The sequence below is a fragment of the Oryctolagus cuniculus genome, chromosome 5 (assembly GCF_964237555.1).
Source record: "Oryctolagus cuniculus chromosome 5, mOryCun1.1, whole genome shotgun sequence".
Taxonomy (NCBI): Eukaryota; Metazoa; Chordata; class Mammalia; order Lagomorpha; family Leporidae; genus Oryctolagus; species Oryctolagus cuniculus.
This window is the reverse complement of record NC_091436.1, coordinates 209,973-231,281: the sequence shown is the minus strand read 5'-3', so window position 1 is coordinate 231,281 and position 21,309 is coordinate 209,973. Positions and strand designations below refer to the sequence as shown.

Below are 21,309 nucleotides of genomic sequence, written 5' to 3'. Positions count from 1 at the left end.
CGCTTCTGCCCCTTCTGCGACAGCCACGGTTTTGGAATCTGAAAGCGGGCAGAATAGTAGGGGCACTGGCCTGCGGGCTGTGAATGCCTGGCTCCGCGCGCCGCGCCGCCGGGGGTCCCTCCTCCCCAAGGCCCAGCGCCGCGGTCCACCCGGCCGGCCGGCCGCTGCTGGGCTCTCCCCTAGCCGGCCCACTCGCCCTCGGCGGGGAAAAGCCAGGAGGGGCACCGAGCTCCCGCCCCTGTGCTGGGGCCAGCGGGAAGGGGGCGTGCAGCCTGCAGCGCACCGGGTCTCGCAAAGAGGGTCAGTGGCGGCCCGGGGGCGGCGGCCCCGCCGGAGCTCCCGACCTTCCTCGCGCCCCGGGCCGCGGGTCCCTGCTCTGTGGCCAGCCTTGAGGATCTTACTGCGAGGGGCAACCGCGCGCCTCCCACTCGGCCCGCTGGGAGCAGTGGTCGCGGGGTCGAGGCCAAACCGGGCGTGTATGGAGCCGGACAGGGGCCCGGGCGTGCGAGGAGCCTCGGGCCTGCGAAGGCACGCGCATATCTGCACGCAAGCGCGCCCGCCCCGCACCAGCCTCGCCCAGAGCCCGCACAGCCCCGCCGCGGCCCCCGCGCCGCCTCATCTCCATGACAAAGCGCGGTTACCTGCGCCGGCACCGCGGGCGCCTTTGTCCTGGGATCCGATTACGCGGCAGCTGCTCGCGGCCGCCCGCGCCAGGCCCGAGCGGCCCCTCCGAAGCCCCTGCCCACGGGGCGGGCCCGAGCCGGAGCCGGGGCCCGGGACGGTCGGTGGGGGCCGTACTGACCGGTTTAGCGTGCGCTGGGCCAGAGACCCGCGACACGGAGCGGGCGCCCCGGAAGGCTTCCTGGAGGCGGTGGCGTCGCCCAGCGGGCACTAGGCGGGGCCGCGGTGTGGGTCCGAGGTTGGGAGGGCGTGGCCCGCGGGCACCGGTGGTGGGGTCCGGGTCGGTGCCGGTCCGGGCGGTCACCGCGACTCTGCGCAGAGCGACCAGCCGAGAAAGGCACTGAGAGGGCGGCGGGCGCGGCCCCCGTGGCCCGCGGCGTCCCCGTGCCTCCGCGCGCCCTCAGCGAGCGCGGCGGGGAACAGATGTGGGCACCTGCGGTGACAGGCCGCATATGTTCCCCCATTCACAGGCATTCAGACGCCGCCACAATGAACGGCCTTTGTGCGCCGAGTCACTAATGTATTAATCTGCTCTCCCCAGAGCACCGGCCTGTTTAATTTTTCACCAGCAATAACATCTGATCTAATCCTTAAATCGGCTCCCAAAAGCCTTCCCTCCCGCCCACCCCCTCCCGACGAACGTGTGAAGTTATTCAACCTTGCACCTGTTGCTGCTGAGTGGGGCGTGGGTCGTGGCCAGTGTGCGGTGAGGCTCCCCGCCCGCACGTGGTGCCAGCGAGGGAGGGACCGTAATTACGAGGCCGGCGCACGCACCCCTCCCGCGCAAGGGCCGGGTAGCATGTACACAAGGTTCCCATGGGCCTTTTTGTGTATTAAACTCTAGTGGTTATTATAAATATCGGTCAATGGGCCTCACCGCGAAGGTAACATAAATCTCAGATGTAAGACCTCGATTTCCTCAGCACTTTCGCAGCTCGCCTCCTTTATCTTAGCATCCCTCATTCTATTTGGTTTGTTTTCGACCACAATGAGTCCTTTAGCCCATTGTGGCTGACACAATGCACATGGACATCAGACTGTGAATGAAGACAGAGGCCATTTAAACAAACCTCTCTCCTTCCCCTCCCTTGTATATGAATGGGCCTTCTGCGCTGGCTGCTAGGATACCGGCTTTCCAAACCCTCCTCCAGCAAATGGGCTGTGCAGAAAGGGACCCGAAGGACACACGGGAAGGGGAGCACTGGAGGGAGAGGGGCAGGCCCAGGCAAGATTTCCACTTTCAGGTCGGTACGTTTCTGAGTGTTTTCTAAGCACTGTGGGTCTGGCTTTGCCGCGAGTCCTTCCTTCCAGTCATTTCCGTTCCTAGCCCCTCGCATCAGGAAACACAGATGGGGACAGCAGTCACCACCATGATTCATCTTGGCTCGTTTTCTCTCAGGAAAACGGAACGCGGTGTGCGTAGCCATCACAACCAGTATCTCAGGTGCCCGGATTATTGATGGACTGTGGTGGTGGTTGGAGCAGCTCTATTATCACTACTAAGTGGACAGAGCAAGATACACAGAGTGCTTCCAGGTGGGCACAGGCCCAGGCCCTCAGTGTTGGCAGGGGTCCACCCCACCCACTGCCAGCAGAGAGCCCTTCACTCCTCAGCTTGGAGCCAGCCAGCTCTCTAGACAAATGGGAACCACGATTGACTTAGAGCAGGTGGAGCTGGGGCCAGACATGGTAGGAAGTGGACGATGCCTCTATTTCCTCTTTACTCTCATTCACTCACCATCACAGCGCTGGGCTCCACAGTGAAACTGGACCTGCCCTCTGCCCCCATGCAGATCAGGGGGTGTGTGGGGGGTGTCCAATAGTTCTCCTGATATTCCATCTTATGGAACAGATCTTATGGGATTAAAATTTCTTTGTGAAACCAGTGAGACCATCTTTCCTAGAAGTTCAGGTTCTTTTTTTTTTTTTTTTCCAGATTTATGTATTTATTTGAAAGGCAGAGTTACAGAGATAAAGGGGAGAGACAAAGATCTACCATCTGCTGGTTCACTCCCCAGATGACTGCGATGGCTGGAGCTGGGCCAAGCCAAAGCCAGGAGCCTAGAACTCCATCCATGTCTCACACGTGGGTGGCAGGGGTCCAAGCACTTGGGCCATCATCCACTGTTTTCCCAGGCTTGTTAGCAGAGAACTGGATCAGAAGTGGAGCAGCTGTGACACTAAGGTTGGGGGCCCATATGGTGGGTGGCTTAACCCACAGCACCACAAAAACGCTGGCTCTAGAAATTCAGTTTCTTTAATAAATACAGAACTAGGCAGGTTTTCTCTTCTGGGTTCAAGGAATTTCTTGCCTATCTAAAGTTGTCCAGTGTTCCTTTGTCCATTTGCTGTGAAATATCTCCAGTGATAATGTCTTCCATAATCTGTATTTTCTCTCCTCAGGATCAGAACTAGGTACTTCAAACAGCTGATGGAAAATGGAATTAAAAGGTAAATTCATTTTAGTGGTGTTTTCATAATCCGCACTTCCTGTGAGTGTTCTGGAGCCCCTGCAGTGTCGTCTTCGTTAGTTCTGTTGCTGCAGTCCAAGAACCGTCTATTGTTTCCTGGGCATTTATGCAGACCCAGCAGAAATCAGGACAGCCACAGACTCACCACTCTGCCCCTCCTCCCCCCACCAGATCCTCCATCCTTCACCTCCTGAAAACAGCAATTTTTGTGTCTCAACTTCTGGCTGTTCAAAGTAAGAGGACAAATTCTCTAAGAATTACTGCTTCCTGGGTAGAAGCTGAAACAGATAGGATCCTTTTGGTTGCCAAGTATCAGAAAAGCCTGATTCAACACTTACCTGCATCATCTCAAGTAACTGATTTATAATTGAATGTTAGTGAACTTGGCAGCTCAGCCACATCATCTGAGCCCAAAGGACCCTTCATCTTTATGCTCTGCCATGCTGAGCCTGTGGGTAAGCTCTGTTTCCTGACTGCTTTATCTGCCACCATCCCAGACACCAGGGACATAGCAGTGTTTCCCATCTTTTATCCCCAGTGAAACACTTCAGGAGCATTTCATGTACACCAATTATGACAAAATTAGTATTTTTGTGGCTGTAGCTTTTTGGAAGGTAAATTTACTCTTATGAAATCTTTGGCTCAAGTGGTGTTGTATGCGTGGAAATTCAGTTCAGCATCCAAATAAAAGCTATTTGTAAATAAATCTTGCAGTCTATTTAAAGGGTCAACACGTACCAAGAAACATCTGTTCCAGACTTCCCCCAGCCACCCCCATTTAATTTTCTGTTTCCTTCTTCACTGGAGGGAAGTCTTCTTCCTCTTCATCATTTCACTCTCCATTAACCCCCAGCTTTAACCTACAGGTGTTCTTTTTTCTCCCTTTCTCTCCTTCACTCCGTCCTTAGATCCTCTCACACGGAAAGAGTCTGTGATAGGAAGCAGGAGGTGGTAACTCTTGGCCTCAGAGAGACGTGGAGTGTCTCTGACCTTGCCCTCGTTCCCTGAGGAGTTGCAGTAATGTTAGAAAGAGGTGGACTCCACAGATTGCAGTCTGAGTAAATTGTATCACTGATTACCACTTGCACTAGTTATTTAACCACTTTTCAAAACAACTTTTTCTCTTATCAAGATAATATACTTAACAGATTTTATCAAATAGTGTTTCTAGATTTGTAGTAAAGTTAGCAGATGTCCACAAATTCCTTCTCAATTCCTTCCTCTATCTTTACTTCTTAGCTACTTCCAGATTTTATTTTTTAAATATTTTTAAAAATTGATTGATTTGCAATGCAGAGCTACAGAGGGAGGGAGAGAGATTTACCATCTGCTGGTTCACTCCTCAAGTGGCCTGGACAGCCAGGTCTGGGCCAGCTGAAGCCAGCAGCCAGGAACTCCATTCTGGTCTCCCATGTGGGTGGCAGGGGCACTTGGGATTATTTTCCACTGCCTCCCCAGGCATATTTTCAAGGAGCTGGATCAGAAATGGAGCAGCCAAGACTCATACCAGCACCGGTACCACAAATAGCAGCCTATCCACTGAGTCACAACACTGGCCTCCTCTTCTGGATTCTAAAAATGTCAGCCTGTCTTTTCAGTTGTGGATGCCCAGTTCTGGGGATCTGGATTTAACTCTTCGACCTCACTTCCTAGACACACACTTGTAACAGGATGTCACCCTCCTTTTCCCAAAAACAGGTACAGCATCCTTTTGATGAAATTACCATTCAATAGTTTCCTTATAATTATGTAGTGATTATTCCCAACTGAAGCAATGCTGTAATGACTTTCCTTTCCTGTACATCGTTTTGTCTTTGCTGGATGCAGAACTTGCTTATTTATTTGCTTGCTGACTTTCCTATGTAGCTATTACTTGGCATCACCAAACTCTGATTTATTCATCCTTGATGCTACCAAATGCCTGCAGTGGCCCACGGGGCCAAACCCAGGAGCCAAGAACTCAATCCCAGTCTCCTTTGTGAGTAACAGGGACCCAATTACTTGAGCTGTCACCCTAGTGGTCTGCACTCTGGTCTGCACTAGTAGGCATATGGAGTCAGCATCAGGAGCAGGTACTGAACTAAGTCACTGTGATGTGGGAAACAGGCATAGTAAATGAGGTTTCAACAGCTAGACCTGCCCCTCCTCCTTTAAAATATTCCAACACATCAATTATTCCATGGGCTTCCATTTTATTTTATTTTTTCTGGGAATGCTTCTGGAGGTCTCTACCCCCAATTTAGAAATTTCTTATTTTCATCATGGAACCTCTATTCCTCATGCTTTCCACTTGGATTCTCTTTTTCTGGACCCTAAACCTCCCTCTTTTTGACACTTGAATTTTAGAGAATATTTCTGGGATAAAGTATATGGTGTTTAGGTGGCTGGAGGTTTTAGGTGTACTTTTTTTAAGATTTATTTATTTGAAAGGCAGAGTTTCAGTGAGAGAGGAAGAAACAGAGAGGGATCTTCCATCTGTTGGCTCACTCCCCAAATAGCCATTAGCAACCAGGGCTGGGCCAGGCTGAAGTCAGGAGCCAGGAGCTCCACCTTGGTCTCCCACATGGGTGGCAGGGGCCTAAGCACTTGGGACATCTGCTGCTGCTTTCCCAGGAGCATTAGCAGGGAGCTGCGTAGGAAGAGGAGCAGCCAGGACACAAATCAATGGCCACATGGAATGCAGGCATTGCACTCCATGGCCTAACCCTCTACTCCACGATGCTCCCAGCCCGAAAGTGTACATTTCTGAAAATACATCTGTCCTACCCACAGACTTACCTGGTGTTTTGACCAACAGCCATGCTCTTTCTTTGATTCTCCAGTTTTGAAGGTCATGATCCAGTGAATTTCAGCTTCTTGGAGCTCTGTGGTAAACTCCATGCCATCCTATCTGACCCCTTAAACGGACGCTGCTTTGCTCCTGGTGTTCTGAATCTTGTGACGCTGCCTTGGCCTGCGTGGGTCTCTTCAGTGCTGCTGTGCTGCCACAGCTGTTCCCCTTTTCAGAGTGAGAACACCATGATCTGGGGAGTTTTCCTGAACTCTGTTTATTTTTTTAAAAGATACATTTGAAAGGTGGCAGCAGTTGGCGGGGGGTAAAGTAAAAGAGATAGAGGGAGGTGTCTTCCATCGTCTGGTTTACTCCTCAAATGGCTGCAAACAGCTAAGGCTGGGCCAGAGCCAGGGACTCTGTCCACATCTTCCATGAGGACAGCGGGGGCCCAAGTACTTGGACCATCGTCTGCTGCCTCCCCAGACACAATAGCAGGGAACTAGATAGGAAGTGTAATAGCTGGGACTCAAACCAGCACTCTGATATGGGATGTGGGCATCCCAAACAGTGGCTTTACCTGCTGGGTCATGACGCTACCCCCTGCTTTTCGAATTTGGAAGAGCTCACTGTTACTCTGACTGTCCTGTATGTGTCTTTTTCTTTCATGGGTATATTATATTCAGGGACTACAGATAGTTTTTTAATAACATTTTTCCTCCTAGTATCTTTATTTTTTTTCCTTTTTGGCTGTTCTCCACAAATGTCTTTTGCTCTTGATTATCCGCATATATTCAGGAGCGAGGCAAATGTGCTGTTGGAAGTTCCGTGCAGCCTGTGAGGACTGCCAGCTGGTGCCTCGCGGGGCGGTGAAGGGGCTCTGGGCTGCCGGCCTCCACCGCTGTGCACACTCCAGTGTGGGTCGCCCCTCACAGCCCGGGATTCCTACCTCCTCAATCCTGCCTCTCAGACCCTCTGGGCCTCAGGCTTAGTACACCCCGGTCCCAGTCCACTCAGGCTGCCACACAGCCAGGATGGTTTACCCACGAGAGGCACTGGCTCCCCGCAGCTCTCAGGTGGCGGCCTCATCAGGCCCGACTCCTCAGACTGCGCTTCCGGTAACACCACACAGCCCATTTCTGTCACCTGAGGATTTCGGAGGCGCGGTGGTCGTCGTCGCGCGGTTGAGATGCGAGTTTGAGTCCCAGCTCCGTCTCCTGCTCACGTGCAGCTTGGAGCAACATGGCTCCAGCGGTCGGGTCCTGGCCACCCACACGGGCGCCCGGCTGGCCTCCTCCTAGGCCTGGCCTGGCCCCACCTCAGCTGTGGGCCGGCTCTGGGCAGTGGCCAGTGGGTGAAGCCCTGCGTATTCCTCTCGAATTTTTAAAAAGTTAAAATATAAAAGAAGAATAGTGCATTGTGGCGGGACACGCACTGCCAACCTTACCACACGCCTTATCTCCTAGCATGCACTGTGTGTCCGCAGCCACGCTCCCCAGAACCAGAGGCCACGCGGCGGGCTGGGGAGGGCGCGGAGCCCGCGGTCGGGGCGGGCTGCCTGGGCTCAGGTCATCCGTCCTCACTCCTCTTCTCGCGGGTGCGTTCGGCTGCGGGCTGGCTCAGGTAACCGACGCCGGCGTCCGGGAGGCGCGCAGGGATCCCGTCCCCGGACCCCGGCGCGTGCTCCGTGCGGGCTCCTGCGGCCTCCGCACACGGGCACGCGGGCGTCAGGCCGCCACCCACCTGCAGCACGGCTTGTGCGGGGCAGGGCCTGCAGGGCTCCTGCCTCGCCAGCGCCCGGGCATCCGCCCGTCCGCCGGTTGCGGGGCAACGGCCCTCGGCGTCGCGCCCTTGGCGCCTGCGCGCCTCGCCCCGCTCCGCCAGGGCCGCTGGGGCGGGGCCGCCGAGGCTCCGCCCCCGACCCCGCGGTGGGGCGGGTCCTGGGGCGGAAGCGGAAGTGAGCGGGCCCGCGCGGCGGGCAGAGGGCGGACCGGGGGCGTCTGCGGCTGGTGTTGGTGCGTCTCTAGGTAGGGCCGAGCCGAGCGCCCCCGCCTCAGCCGCGGTGGCCGCCGTGGTCCCGCCGCCCCGTCTTCGGGGCAGTGTGCGCGCGCCTTTCCCCTCGGGCTTCCGGGCCGCCCCTCCTGCGCTCGGGGCTGTCAGGTCCGGGCATGGGCGGCGAGGGACAGGGCTGTCAGGTCCGGGCATGGGCGGCGAGGGACAGGGCTCCTGGGCACCCTCGCAAGGGCTGGCCGCCGCGCCCGGCGCTCGTAGGGGTCGGGCCCGGCGCGGCCCGCGGTGCCGGGGACGGGTGGCCGGCGGCTGGCGTGCGTGCAGGGGGCTCCGGGGAGGCGGGGCACCTCGGGAGCGGCTGCGCCGGCCGGGACCCGGCTTGGCCGCCCTGCATGGCGTCTGCTGTGTGTGGCCGCGCTCTGCCGTTGGCACAGTCCCCACCGCTCTCCGGACGCCGATCCTCGCCCCCCGTGGTTGGGGTCCCTTATGTCCGCGAGCTGCGCCCCAGCCGTGTCAGGTCCCCGGCCTCTGACCTGTTGATACCAGCCCTGGACCACCTTACCTTGCAGTCACTTGGCTTGTTTCATTCGTTTATTTATTTCATTTTTATTTGGAAGGCAGTGAGAAGAGGGCTCTTCCATCCGGTGGTTCACTTCCCAAATGCGGCCACAAAGGGGACTGGGCCAGGCCACAGGAGCTCCATCCTGGTCTCCCACGTGGGTGGCAGGAACTGAGCCACTTGGGCCGGCTGTCTCTGCATCAGCAGGAAGCCGGGTTAGAGGCACGGCAGCCGGGGTTTGAACTCAGGCACTCTGATGTGGAAGGCCTGTGTCCCAAGCAGCGACTTCACAGTTGTTGCCCCATTGTTTGAATTGCGGGCACGTGATCTTGCAAGCATACTGCAACTTCTGGTCACCTCCGGCCAGCTGAGGAGACTGCTGTAGGCAGCATCTGAGGTTCTGACCATCCGTGGACCTGAATCTGAGTATCGGTTAATGGGGCAGATTTACCGTAGAACTGAAGAAGTTAGGGCTTCTGGTCCCTCACGTATGGGGCTCCGTCTGTCATGCCAGGGCCTTAACAGTCGGGTTTGTAATTTGCATGCTTTTTTTCTTCAAAACAAAATATTTATTTGAAAGACAGAATGACAGAGAAAGAGGTCTTTCGTCCTCTGGTTCACTCCCCACATGGCTGCAGCCGCTGGGGCTGGGCCCATCTGAGCCAGGAGCTGGAGCTGCGTCCTGGTGTCCCATGTGGGTGGCAGGAGCACAGGTATTTGGGTCGTCTTGCAGTGCTCGCCCAGGTACATTAATAGGGAGCTGAGCTGAAAGTGGAGCAGCTGAGACTCACACCGGCACCCTGCAGTGGTGTGGGCATCCCAAGCAGCAGCTTACGCTGCTGCACCACAGGCTGGCCCTGTGGAGTCTTCTTCAAGAGGGACTCCAGGCTTGGGCCTGTAAAATGCTGTTTGTCCTGCTGCTGTGAGATCTGCCTTCTCCCTCTGTCCTTGCCCTCCTGACCGCTGCCTCTTGTAGTGATGATTGAGGCTTGCAGAGAAAATGTGAACAAGGAACTGATGCATTTTTTAAAGATTTATTTATTTACTTGGAAGTCTGAGTTACACAGAGAGAGAAGGAGAGGCAGAGAGAGAGAGAGGTCTTCCATCCGATGGTTCACTCCCCAGTTGGCCGCAACAGCTGGAGCTGCGCCTATTAGGAGCCAGGAGCTTCTTCCAGGTCTCCTCAGCAGGTGTAGGGACATAAGCACTTGGGCCGTCTTCTGCTGCCTTCCCAGGCCATAGCAGAGAGCTGGATCGGAAGTGGAGCAGCCAGGACTCGAACCAGTGCCCACATGGGATGCTGGCCCTGCAGGTGGTGGCTTCAACTAGTACAACAGGGTCAGACTGGCGCTGATCCATTTGTTTTGCTGTTCTGTCAGTAGAGAGATGTGAAAGCTTGGTGACGGAGCGTGCTGGGCCCAGGCTCTGTGACTTGTGTCCCAGGTTGTCACTGTGGAGTTGCCACCTCTTTCAGAAGAGGTTGATGAGGACAGGTCACCTCGTTGAGATTTGGAGCAGCTTGGTGCTGTGGAAATGGGTCAGACACTGGACATCCATTCACAGGCCTTGACTTGGTTAGGAATGAGGCACCCTAATGCCATGGGTTGTTTTTTTCTTTATAATTTTTTTAAAATATTTATTTGAAAGTTACAGAGAGGAAGAGGCAGAGGCAGACAAAGCCACATGGGGGGAGGGTTGTGGTTTCCATCCGCTGGTTCACTCCCCAAGTGGGATGGGCCGTGCTGAAGCCAGGAGCCTCATCCGGGTCTCCCATGTGTTTGCAGAGGCCGAAGGACTTGGGTCATCTTCCACTGCTTTCCCAGGCACATTAGCAGGGAGCTGAATCAGAAGTGGAGCAGCCGGGACCGAACCAGTGCCCATGTGGGACAGATAAGGACATCAGTGATGTAGAGAGGTGCAGTGATTTGTCTTCAGTCACACCACAAGTGAGGGCCTGCAGTGGCCCAGTCAGAAACAGATGAATGAAGGCCACCTCCTGGGCACTGATTTCCCCACTGCGGGTAGAACCAGCACTTACTGGGAGCATTCGTGTAGAATGGGCCAAGTTGCATCCTGCAGTTTGGCTGTGTCCATAGCTGTCTGCAGGCATCATGTAGGTGACGTACATCAGAAAGGTCATGGGAAACTGAATTACAAGCTAAGTTTATTTTGGTGCAAAAATTTTGAAATGCATGCATATATGAAGTTTTCAAAAAGTTTACAGAAAATGTGTATTAAAAAATCGCAGGGCTGGCATTGTGGCATAGTGGGTAATGCCATTGTGTGCAGTGCAGACATCCTATATGGGTGCCAGTTTGTGTCCTGGCTGTTCCACTTCCAATCCAGCTCCCTGCTAGTGGCCTCAGGAAAAGCAGCAGAGGATGGCCCAAGTGTTTGGGTCCCTGCACCCATGTAGGAGACGCGGATGAAGCTCCAGCCTTTAGCTTGGCCCTGTCTTGACTGTTCAGGCCATCTGGGGAGTGAACCAGTGGATGGAAGATGGATTTCCCCACCCCAGTCTCTGTAACTCTGACTTTCAGATAAATAAATCTTTAAAAATGCATGAGTTTCAAAAAACTTTTTGCACCAAAATAAAGTACTAATTAAGCTTTCCATGGACTTTTTGAAGTACTGTTGTATATCCTATGGTTTAAAAGTGGGCAGTATTAACAGTGTTTTATTAGGTCTTTAGTGCAGAGAATATGGACATTACTATAAATACATTTATAATAAAACCATGGCAAACTAGGACAAGAGGAAAGTAACTTTCTGAGTAGCAGGGTTTTCTGGATAGTTTAGGTTTTTTTCTCTTAAGCCCCGAAGTATCCCGTTTAGAATGGGAGTCTTTCTGAAAGGTTTCTCTGCGTTCTGAATGTGGATAACATTTCCTTAATGGTCTCCTTGGACATAATTGGTTCTGTTGTGATGCAAGCACTAGTGAGTGTTCCGAGGCCTCTCTTGTTCTCTCCAGCTGTTTGGCTGCTGGCCTTCAGAGTGTTAGCTTTTCCATCCCTTTGTCTCCCTGTGTCAGCTGCCATTACACCTGCCTACAGTGGCCTGGTCCGTGCTTTCCCTTCTGTGGGTTTAGGAGCCAGTTGTTGGAACTGGTGAGAATAATAGTCCATGGATGATAAAAGCCTGGGCAAGTTCCAGGTTGTTTCAGCTTTAATTGGTGAACTCTGGCTTGTACTGACTGTTCTTATCCTGACTTCTGGGTCAGTGAGGCATTGCTGAATCGGTGTATGTGTGTATTTGCTCTCTGTTCATGACGTTGGTTTTCACAGTGTGCTTCTTCAGCCTCTGTGGGGTGTCCTAGGATTGCCATGGGCAGGACAAGGCCAGAGGCCCTCCTCAGTCCCATTTGTCCCAAAAGAGGGCCAGTAAGTGTGCATAACCTGTGGGAAGGAAATATCTAAGGGGATGCATCCTACAGGTGAGCCTTTGGCCCTCTTGGCAAGCATGAGAATCAGCAGCAACCAGGCCACCATAGCTGTCACTGTGTTGGGTGAAGGGTGAAGTCTAGGGTCTCAGGCAGGTGCCTGGGCCTCACATGTTACCTGTGCCATTGGTGGCCTCCTTTGCTTTGTGGGTGGAGTCTTTGACCAAAGAGGATGAAGAAAACGGATAATGTGTCTAGTCCAGTCGAACTAGAGGGGACGTCTGCTCTGTGTGGATTTGTATGTATGTACATGTATATGCACATACAATATATATAAATATATTTTAAAGGCAGAAACTAACAGATTTCTCTATTCTCTAGTTCATTTCCCCAAATGCCTATAATAGCTGGGCCTGGGCCAGGCAGAAGACAGAACCCAGAGCTCATTCCAGGTCTCCCACATGGGTGGCAGGGACCCAACCACTTGAAGCATCATCTGCTGCCTTCCAGGGTGTGCGTTAGCTGGCAGCTGGAATTGGGAGCTGAGCTGGGACTCAAATCCAGGCGCTTTGATGTGGAATGTGGGTATCCCACGGGGCGTCTTAACCACTGCACCAAATGTCTGCCCCAGCTGTACTTACTTAAAACCCTGTAGTTGGATCCATTTTGACATATGTGTGCCCACCCCTACCCCCACTGTCCTCTGAATGTCAAAGGGCCTTGGCTTCCTTGGGAGATCTGTCCCCACGGTCACGGACCATCTTGTTCACTGCTGTTACCTCACTCTTAGCACCACAGGACCTATAAGTACTAGGTGAGTATTTTCCAAGTGGATGTCGGAATTTGGCTGGGCTGAGGTCTCAAGCCCGTGGTATTTCTTTGGGGGCGCAGAAGGAGTCTCTTGCAGCAGGAAGTGGGGCTCTCTATCCTCTGGTCTTGGCCTCTTCCAGAATAGGCAGCCACAGTAGCCAGTGTCCTTGATGGCCCCCGTGCATCTCTGGTTTGTCTTGTCTCTGTCCACTCTCACTGCTCAGGCAGAGCAGTGCTCTGAGCTGCACTTGGGAGCCTTGAGGGATGCGCACGCTTCTCACGGTCTGTAGAGCCCCTATCCCTTGCTGGCCCTGTCTGTTCCAGACCCGTCTCCTCACTTTTATCCCTTTAAACAGAAGTTCTAGCCAAACGAAGGTTGGCCAGTACATTTACAGTATAAATGCAATTGCAAGATAAGTTTAGCATCTACTTAATACATGTTTTAAAAACCAAGAAACAATCATTTAGAGGCTGGTGTTGTGGCATAGCAAGTTAAGCTGCTACCTGTGACATGGACATTCCATGCGGGCACTTGTTTGAGTCCTGGCTGCTCCACCTCTGATCCAGTTCCCTACTAATCTGCCTGGGCAAGCAGTGGAGAATGGCCCAACCGCATGGGCCCTGCCACTACTTGGGAGACCTGGATGAAGCTTGTGGCTCCTGACTTTGGACTGGCCCAGCCCTGGCCATTGCAGCCATTTGGGGAGTGAACCAGCAGGTGGAGGATTTTTCTCTCTGTAACTCTAACTTTCAAATAAAATAAATCAATTTTTTTAAAGAAGCACTCCTTTAACAATTTTAAAAAATTATTTATTGGTTGATTTATTTATTTGAAGGTCAGAGTGACAGAGGGAGATCCTGCATCTTCTGGTTCACTCCCCAAATGTCCACAACAGCCTGTCTGGGCTAGGCCAAAGCCAGAGGCCAGGAACTCCTAGGTCTCCCACATGAGTGGTAGAGACCCAAGTACTTGAGCCATCACCTGCTGCCCCTCAGGCATCTTAGCAGGGAGCTGGATCAGAAGCAGAGTGGCCAGGACTTGAGCTGGCACTAGATTGTCACAGATGGCTGTTTAACCTCAGCCACAGTGCTGGCCCCATTTGACAGTTTATTTAAAGTAGCAAATGACCCTTTGAACTTTTCCTGTCCCATGCCGGTGTTCCTGCTTCCCTCCGGCCTCCAGGACCATCGTGGGTCCGGCTCTGGGTGGGGTCTCCCCACCGCACGCTCCCTCGCTCTCTTCTGTCTGCCCTGCGGTTACACCCCTTGATAGTGGCTTTGGAGCCGTTTCCCTGCTAGAGGGCAGGGACCCTATTTGTCTGGCTCATATCTCAGTGTCCACTATCATGCCTGATAGACCGCTACCTGCTTGATGAGTAAGCCAAATTTATTTTCAAATAAATTGTCCAGTGTTGTAGAAGAGAACTGAGTAACAGATGGGTTGTCATTGGCACAGCGTTGGAGAGAGTTAACCAGTGCGTCTTGTGCTCTGTCTCACAGCGTCGTGTCTAAGAGTCACTACAAGGAAGTGGTCAGGGATGAGCTCCCGATCTCTATACAAGAGTGATTCACATTCTTATATGTGCAGTGCTGGGAATGATCTGAGTGCCCCATGGCAGGACTAATGCTTCTCGTCCTGTCCGTGTTGTGTGTGTGCTAATGACGGCACTGTGGGGAGTGCTGGCTTGTCCGTTGCAAACTAAGACACAGGCAGACTGGAGAAGTATGACCCCCGTGGAGTGACTGCAAGAGAGTGAGCCACCAGGCGCATGTCCACGACACTGAGGATAGCTTAAAATTATTTTCTGCAGAGAGCACACTTTTTAAATCAGAAAGTTTTAACAAGTAAGTACATTTCCCAACATTAAAAAGTAATCTGGGGCTGGGGTTGTGGTACAGCAGGTTAAGCTGCTGCCTTTGACCTTGGCATCCCATGTTAGAGTGCCAGTTTGCAGGCCAGCTGCTCTGCTTCCGATCCAGCTTCCTGCTATGTGCCTGGAGGCAGTGGGGGATGGCCCAGGTATTGGACTCCTGCCACCCAGGTAAGTGGCCCTGGGGAGTGAACCAATGGATGGAAGATAGCTCCCTTTCCCCCATTCTGCCTTTCAAATAAATAAGAATAATTTCTAAAAAGTAATCTATTTATAAAAATCATAAATAGCAGAACTTTGTTGAATTTCATATGGCTTTGTTTTAAATTTTGAGGTAATAAGTTTTCTGACTAGTGCTGGCCTGACTTTACTAAACTTAAAACTGATAAACGGTGGATGTTGACAGTGTAAATGAAATCACAGCACAGCAGTTCACGAGGTGCCGGCGAGGAAGAGGGAGTGTGCTGAGGAAGGGCCTCCTCGGGACTCACTGCTGAATGGTGGTCAGCACTCGGTTCTGTTTCCTGGAGTGGTTCCTGTGTACAGCACTGTGCTGCTGGCCATCAGCCCATGGCATAGCTTGAAGAGAGTGCCTTCATCTGGGAGTCATGGCCAGGCTGTGTTCTGCGGTGACCCCTGGGCCCCCGAGACTGGACCTCGGGACTGAGATTTTTACAGACTTTCTCATTTGCATGGGGTTTCTCTGAGGTTCCAGTGTTAAAGAAAACCCTGGTGTTAGAACACAAGGAAGACCCCATTTAGGACTGGCGGTAGAGGGGGGTGCCGGGACTCACTGAGCACAGTACAGAGGGCTGGAGTTGTGCAGCCAGCAAGCAGCATGAGGGGATGGGTGGGGCTGTGGGGGCCCCTTGTGAAGGCAGCCCCTCGGGACTGGATATCAGGGCTGGGTTCTCGCTGAAGGCCAAGACCGAAGCATGGTGAAGAGAGCTCCGGGCCTAATACAGTGTGAGGGAGCCCTGCACAGAGGCCCTGCGAAGCCTGACTGGGACTGTTGTCGTTTGTTCACGTTCCTGTGTGTGCACTCACATGGCTCGATAAACACTGAGCAAATGCAATCCCATGTGCTGGTGTGGGATAAATACGAATCTCTCAAGATGTTCAGACCCTGTGCTCAGTTTCTGGGGGTGTTTCTGAAATCCCCAGAAGTTTCACTTGTGTAGTGGGGTGAGTAGGGAGGAGAGGAGCAGCAGAGGAGGACTCCGGCACTCCTCCAGCCATGGGGACATCTGTGGGGTAGCAGACCCAACTAGCAGTTGCCACTGGAGAAAAATTGTTACATACTTGGAAAGAAAGCAAGGTCAAAAGAAAACTCATGTCTTGTGTTGCCTCGCCAAGCCTTCGTCTAACAGTTTCCCCAAGAATGTTTTCTTTCTTTCTTTTTTTTCTTTTTAAGATTTATTTATTTATTTGAAAGTCAGAGTTACACAAAGAGAAGGAGAGGCAGAGACAAAGAGGTCTTCCATCCAATGGTTCATTCCCCAATTGGCTGCAATGGCTGGAGCTGCGCTGATCCGAAACCAGAAGCCAGGAGCTTCTGGGTCTCCCACGTGGGTGCAGGGGCCCAAAGACTTGGGCCATCTTCTACTGCTTTCCCGGGCCATAGCAGAGAGTTAGATTGGAAGTGGAGCAGCTGGGACTCGAACCGGCGCCCATATGGGATGCCGGCACTGCAGGCAGCGGCTTTACTCGCTACACCACAGTGTCGGCCCTGAGAATGTTTTGTTTTCTCACAGAGTGTACCTGTCTCACCTGCTGACCACTGCTGAGGGAGAGCAGCTGCTGATGTGTAGATGTGTGGGCAGACACAGCCAGCTGCTCCAGGCCGTGGCCTTGTTGTCTAGCGTTAGCCTGTGGTGGTGCCTTTCTCTTTGGACTGGACTCAGCTCTTCCTGTGCTGCCTTCGAGCTGCCTCGCCAGTCAGTCACCGTTTGCGTGCGTTCTGACCGAGTCTGCCAACGTCTGTGCTTTGGCACAGCAGGGATGCAGAGTGTGTCTCGAGGCAGCCGCAGCCGCTGGATGCTGCTGCTCTTCTATGGGCTGTCTACAAGCCATTGTCCCTGTGTCCACAGTGACCTGGATGGCAGTCCCTGCACTGCATACGGCATCTGTTGGGGTCAGGTAGGGTTGGTGTCTGTGCTGAGCTGCACGGTTGATCTCTGCGCACAGTAAAGCTGAGAGGTTGTGAGTACAGGGGCTTCTTGGTCCTCTTTCCCACTTGCCCGTATCCTGGTGTCCTGGTGCCCTGCGCCTGGCTGGCACTGCATGCGTTGGTGCCGTTTCCCAAGCCCTTTGTGGGCTGCCTGAGGGCAGCAGTTCTCTGCAGTCTTTATTTGGCCACAGTCGGAGTTGACGAACTGCGTGTGTGCCTGTCGTTGGACTTGTTCGTGTGTTCATTCAGGTCCTCTCAGCTCCCCCGCCCCACGCCTGACTCTGTGTGACCAAGCCGTCTGGGAGAGGCCCTGACCGGCAGTGCCTCCCCCAGAGTCTCAGACTGTAGTTTGGGCAGTAAGACTTTTGTGTTTCATTTTCTTTCAAAGACAACTATTACCTAGATAATGCAAATTATGCAAATTTCTTGTATAATTTGTAGGAAGAGTGAATTTTATATATATTTTCAGTCATCGCATAATGACTAGCTGTGCACAACAGAAATTGTGAAATACTTCCAGTGATATCCTCGGGGTATGCACTTGGCGCCGCAGTTAAGACACCACTTGGGATACTCTCGTTCCACACTGGAGTGCCTGGGCTGGAGCTGGCCCAGCTCTGCTTCTGGTTCCAGCTGCCTCCTGATGTGCACCAGGGAGGCAGCAGGTGTCGGCTCAGGTAGTTGCATCCCTGCCCCCACATGAACGACATGGATTGAATGCGCTGCAGCTGGCTTCAGCCTGGTCCATACCCAGCTGTTGTAGGCGTTTAGGGAATGAACCAGTGGGTGGAGGATCTCTGTGTATCTGTCTCTGTGCTATTTAAATAAAATAGAAATATATAATTACAACTGAAAAATAAAAAATTACAACTAAAAAATCATGATGTTGCTTTGTTTTTTTAGACATTTTTATTCCTCACCACCCCTTCCTGCGTTGAAGGGTGTGTGATGTGAAGACACTGGGGTGCTGGGCGGGGCCAGCTGCTGCTGACCTGGCTGCTCTTTGCGAATGCCGTCCAGGTGTGCACTGATGTGGCACCCCGAGGCACTGGAGCAGGAAGGGGGCTGCCCCTTCCGAGAGCTTCCTGTCACTGGGGTGAGAAAGGGTGCCGCATTTGAATGAAATCAAAGTGGTCTGAGCCTGATTTTGGAAAACAGAATATTTGGAGAAACTCAGGGTTTCAGAAGAAATGCTTGAAACAAAAATTCCTTTTATGGTCAGGGAGCTGCAGCTGCTGGCCAGCAAGGCATGTCTGTCAGGAGCTCCGTCCCCCCAGCTCCACCCGGTGGGTCTCAGGCCGGCCAGTCAGTAACTGGGAGCAGCCTGAATGTGGCTTCCCACCAGTGGAGTCTGTCACCACACAGACCCTGACTCCCCGAGGTTTGCCTGTGGCTTGCCCATTCCACAAGGCTCACTGAGTTCAGAGCTAGGCCTGGCAGAGGAGTCTAGAAGCTGGGACCTCTGAAGTTTTTTGTCCATTCTGACCGACCTGTGTGTTATGTTCCCCTTTGGAGGCCTGGCCGCTACCTACTGTGTGGGCTCCAAAGTGCAGAACTGGCTCCTGGTTCACATCCTCACGTTAGGAGGCCTGGTTTATGTTGCATGGTGCCGTGGTTCATTCATGCAGCCTAGCGTAATAATGCCGTATGTGAAATGTGTGATATTTACAGGCTTCTGACTTTTGTCAGGAGCCAGTGTCCATCAGCAATCAGCAAATTCCCAAGAGTCTTGTGAAGCTGCCTCATCTCAACCGAGAGAGTTTGCTTTTGCGAAGCAGAGCATATGGGTTTTTATCTTTGGGGTTGTTGTAAAGATTAAAGCTGGAGTGCAGTGCCCAGCTCAGTAACAGGAGCGTGTTGTTGGTGTGTGCCTGGTCCCAAGTCCGGAGGAGGTATCATTTGTTCTGTGCTACTGTTTGCATATTTGGGATTTGTGTTATCGAAGGCATGAAGACCTGGTGACTAAAAGAAAACTATAGTGAAAAAATTGGCCATTAACATAAAAGATGTGCTCATGGGATTTTTTTCTGACCATTAGTGGACTTCATTGCTTCCTTGAAGAGCTTGTTCTGTACAAGGCTGTCTTCTGTGCATAGTGCCCTGCCCTGTGGTTCTTCTACACTTTGAATACTAACTCTCCAAGCCGCTGTGTGTTTGATTGACAGTTTTCTATTCAAAGCTAGCCAGTCACTATCTCAGATGTTACCGTGTTTGACACAGTTAGTTTTTGTGTAGTTTTCTTTATAACACCTTTACTGAGATGTCCTTGACACGTACTTAGCCTGCACACTTTGCTATGTGTGGATACACCCATGAAACTGTGACCGGTCAGTAGTGCGGGTGTCTGTCACTCCACAAGTGTCCCATCGTGCCCTTCCTCCCCTGTGCCCCCGCCCAGGTAGCCACTGATCTGCGTTCTGACACTGCAGGTCGGCTGAGCTGCCCATAAACTGTTGTCTTCTGCAGAAGGAGTCACAGTGTACTCTTCCTGAGGACCAGGAGGGGTATGGCCTTACTTACTTACTCAGCAAAATTATTTTGAGAATCACTCCTGTTGCACGTTGCAATTTATGTTTTAGGTTTTTAAGAGTAACTTGTGGCCGGCACCGTGGCTCACTGGGCTAATCCTCTGCCTGCAGCGCCGGCACCCCAGGTTCTAGTCCCGGTCAGGGCGCCGGTTCTGTCCCAGTTGCTCCTCTTCCAGTCCAGCTCTCTGCTGTGGCCCAGGAGGGCAGTGGAGGATGGCCCAAGTGCTTGGGCCCTGCACCCGCGTGGGAGACCAGGAGGAAGCGCCTGGCTCCTGGCTTCGGATCGGCATAGTGCTGGCCATAACGGCCATTAGGGGAGTGAACCAACGGAAGGAAGACCTTTCTCTCTGTCTCTCTTTCACTGTCTATAATTCTGTCTGTCTCTCTCTTGCTGTCTAACTCTGCCTGGCAAATAAATAAATAACTTGCATTTGAATTCCCAGATGGGAAATGTTACTTCTGTGAAAACTTAGCCCCTGTGTGACTCTGGTTGAGAACTCTGTAATAACCACTACTGACTTGTGCCTCACAGTCCATAGGAGGGTCCCTCCTGGGTCCCCACTGAAACACCTCCTCTAACCTGTGGATGTTGAACACTGTCTTGTTTGGCTGTGTCTAACCATCATGCCCTAATTGCTCCTTTGTTTTTCTTTCCAGATACTTTCCCAGGATTCAGTGATGGGGGTGAGAGGTTTACAGGGATTTGTGGGGAGCACCTGCCCACATATATGCACGGTGGTGAATTTGAAGGAACTGGCGGAACAGCACCGCACCAGGCATCCTGGCTGCACTCCAACCATCGTGGTCGATGCCATGTGTTGTCTCAGGTACTGGTACACCCCAGAATCTTGGATCTGTGGTGGCCAGTGGCGAGAATACTTTTCTGCTTTGCAAGATTTTGTTAAAACCTTTACAGATGTTGGCATCAAGTTGGTTTTCTTCTTTGATGGAATGGTGGAGCAGGGCAAGAGAGATGAGTGGGTGAGAAGGAGGCGCAGAAACAGCAAGGAGATAGCCAGGATCTTCCATTACCTCAAGGCACACAGGGAGCAGCCAGGGAGGAACATGTTCTTCATCCCCTCAGGCTTGGCCATATTTACCCGCTTTGCACTAAAGACACTGGGTCAGGAAACCCTGTGCTCCTTGCAGGAGGCAGACTATGAGGTGGCTGCCTATGGCCTCCGGCATAACTGTCTTGGGATTCTTGGAGAAGACACTGATTACTTAATCTACGACACGTGTCCATACCTGTCCATCAGTGAGCTCTGCCTGGAGAGCCTCAGCACTGTCCAGCTCTGCAGAGAGACGCTGTGTGAGAGCCTGGGTCTCCGCGTGGCAGATCTCCCCCTGCTGGCCTGCCTGCTCGGCAATGACGTGGTTCCTGAGGGCATGCTTGAAAGCTTCCGTTACAGATGCTTGTCTTCCTACACCTCTGTGGAAGAAAACGTCAACAAAAAAGCCAACATGATCCTAGCTGTGTCAGACCATATCGCCAAAGTGCTTCACATGCATCAGGGTGAGAAAGCCTTGGAGGAGATGCTACCTTTGGGGCCAAATAAAGCTCTTTTTTATAAAGGAGTGGCATCCTATCTTTTGCCAGGACAGCAGTCTCCATGGTTTTTCCAGAAACCTAAAGGTGAAATGACTTTAAACAAGCAAATAATGTCTGTGAGATCAGATCCTGAATTGAAGCAGGAAGTTCCCATGTGTACAGATCCCGAGTCCACATCAGAAGTTCCCATGTACACAGATCCTGAGTCCACGCCGGAAGTTCCCATGTGTACAGATCCTGAGTCCAAGCTGCAAGTTCCCGTGTGTGCTGACTTTGAGTCCAAACAGGAAGTTCCCATGTGTACAGATCCCGAGTCCAAGCCAGAAGTTCCCATGTATACTTACTCTGAAATCAAACAAAAATTGCCTCTAGGAACAGGCCCTGAATTTAAGCTAGAAGCATCTATGAATACAAATCTAGAGATCAGACAAGAAGACCCCGTACCTATGGGGCCTGAAATAAAGCAACCAGTAACTATGATTTCAGACCCTGAAATCTTAAAGGTAGG

The 21,309-nt window shown here is 52.5% G+C and overlaps 1 protein-coding gene and 1 long non-coding RNA gene across 51 annotated transcripts in view; one reads left to right on the top strand and one right to left on the bottom strand.

Annotated features, from left to right (window-relative positions):
* The window catches only part of FAM120B (family with sequence similarity 120 member B), a 70,741-nt gene that overhangs the window by 3,719 nt on the left and 45,713 nt on the right, over positions 1 to 21,309 (top strand). For 27 of the 50 annotated variants that reach the window (XR_011388893.1, XR_011388894.1, XR_011388895.1 and 24 more), the window contains exon 2: positions 19,907 to 21,304. Coding sequence is in view for 29 of the 50 variants with exons in the window: in XM_070074535.1 (XP_069930636.1) it covers positions 19,907 to 21,304 (1,398 nt within the window). In the remaining 21 variants the exon portion in view is untranslated. Of the gene's footprint in view, positions 1 to 2,080; positions 2,218 to 3,084; positions 3,133 to 7,811; positions 7,950 to 11,574; positions 11,599 to 19,906; positions 21,305 to 21,309 lie in introns of those variants that run through there. The other 23 variants (XR_011388887.1, XM_070074537.1, XM_070074539.1 and 20 more) reach the window with 16 other exon arrangements.
* LOC103346201 (uncharacterized) lies at positions 2,598 to 7,705 on the bottom strand. The gene is made up of 2 exons (XR_515715.4): positions 5,931 to 7,705; positions 2,598 to 3,109 (listed from the first exon to the last, which is right to left on the bottom strand). It is a non-coding gene; the product is annotated as an uncharacterized lncRNA (long non-coding RNA).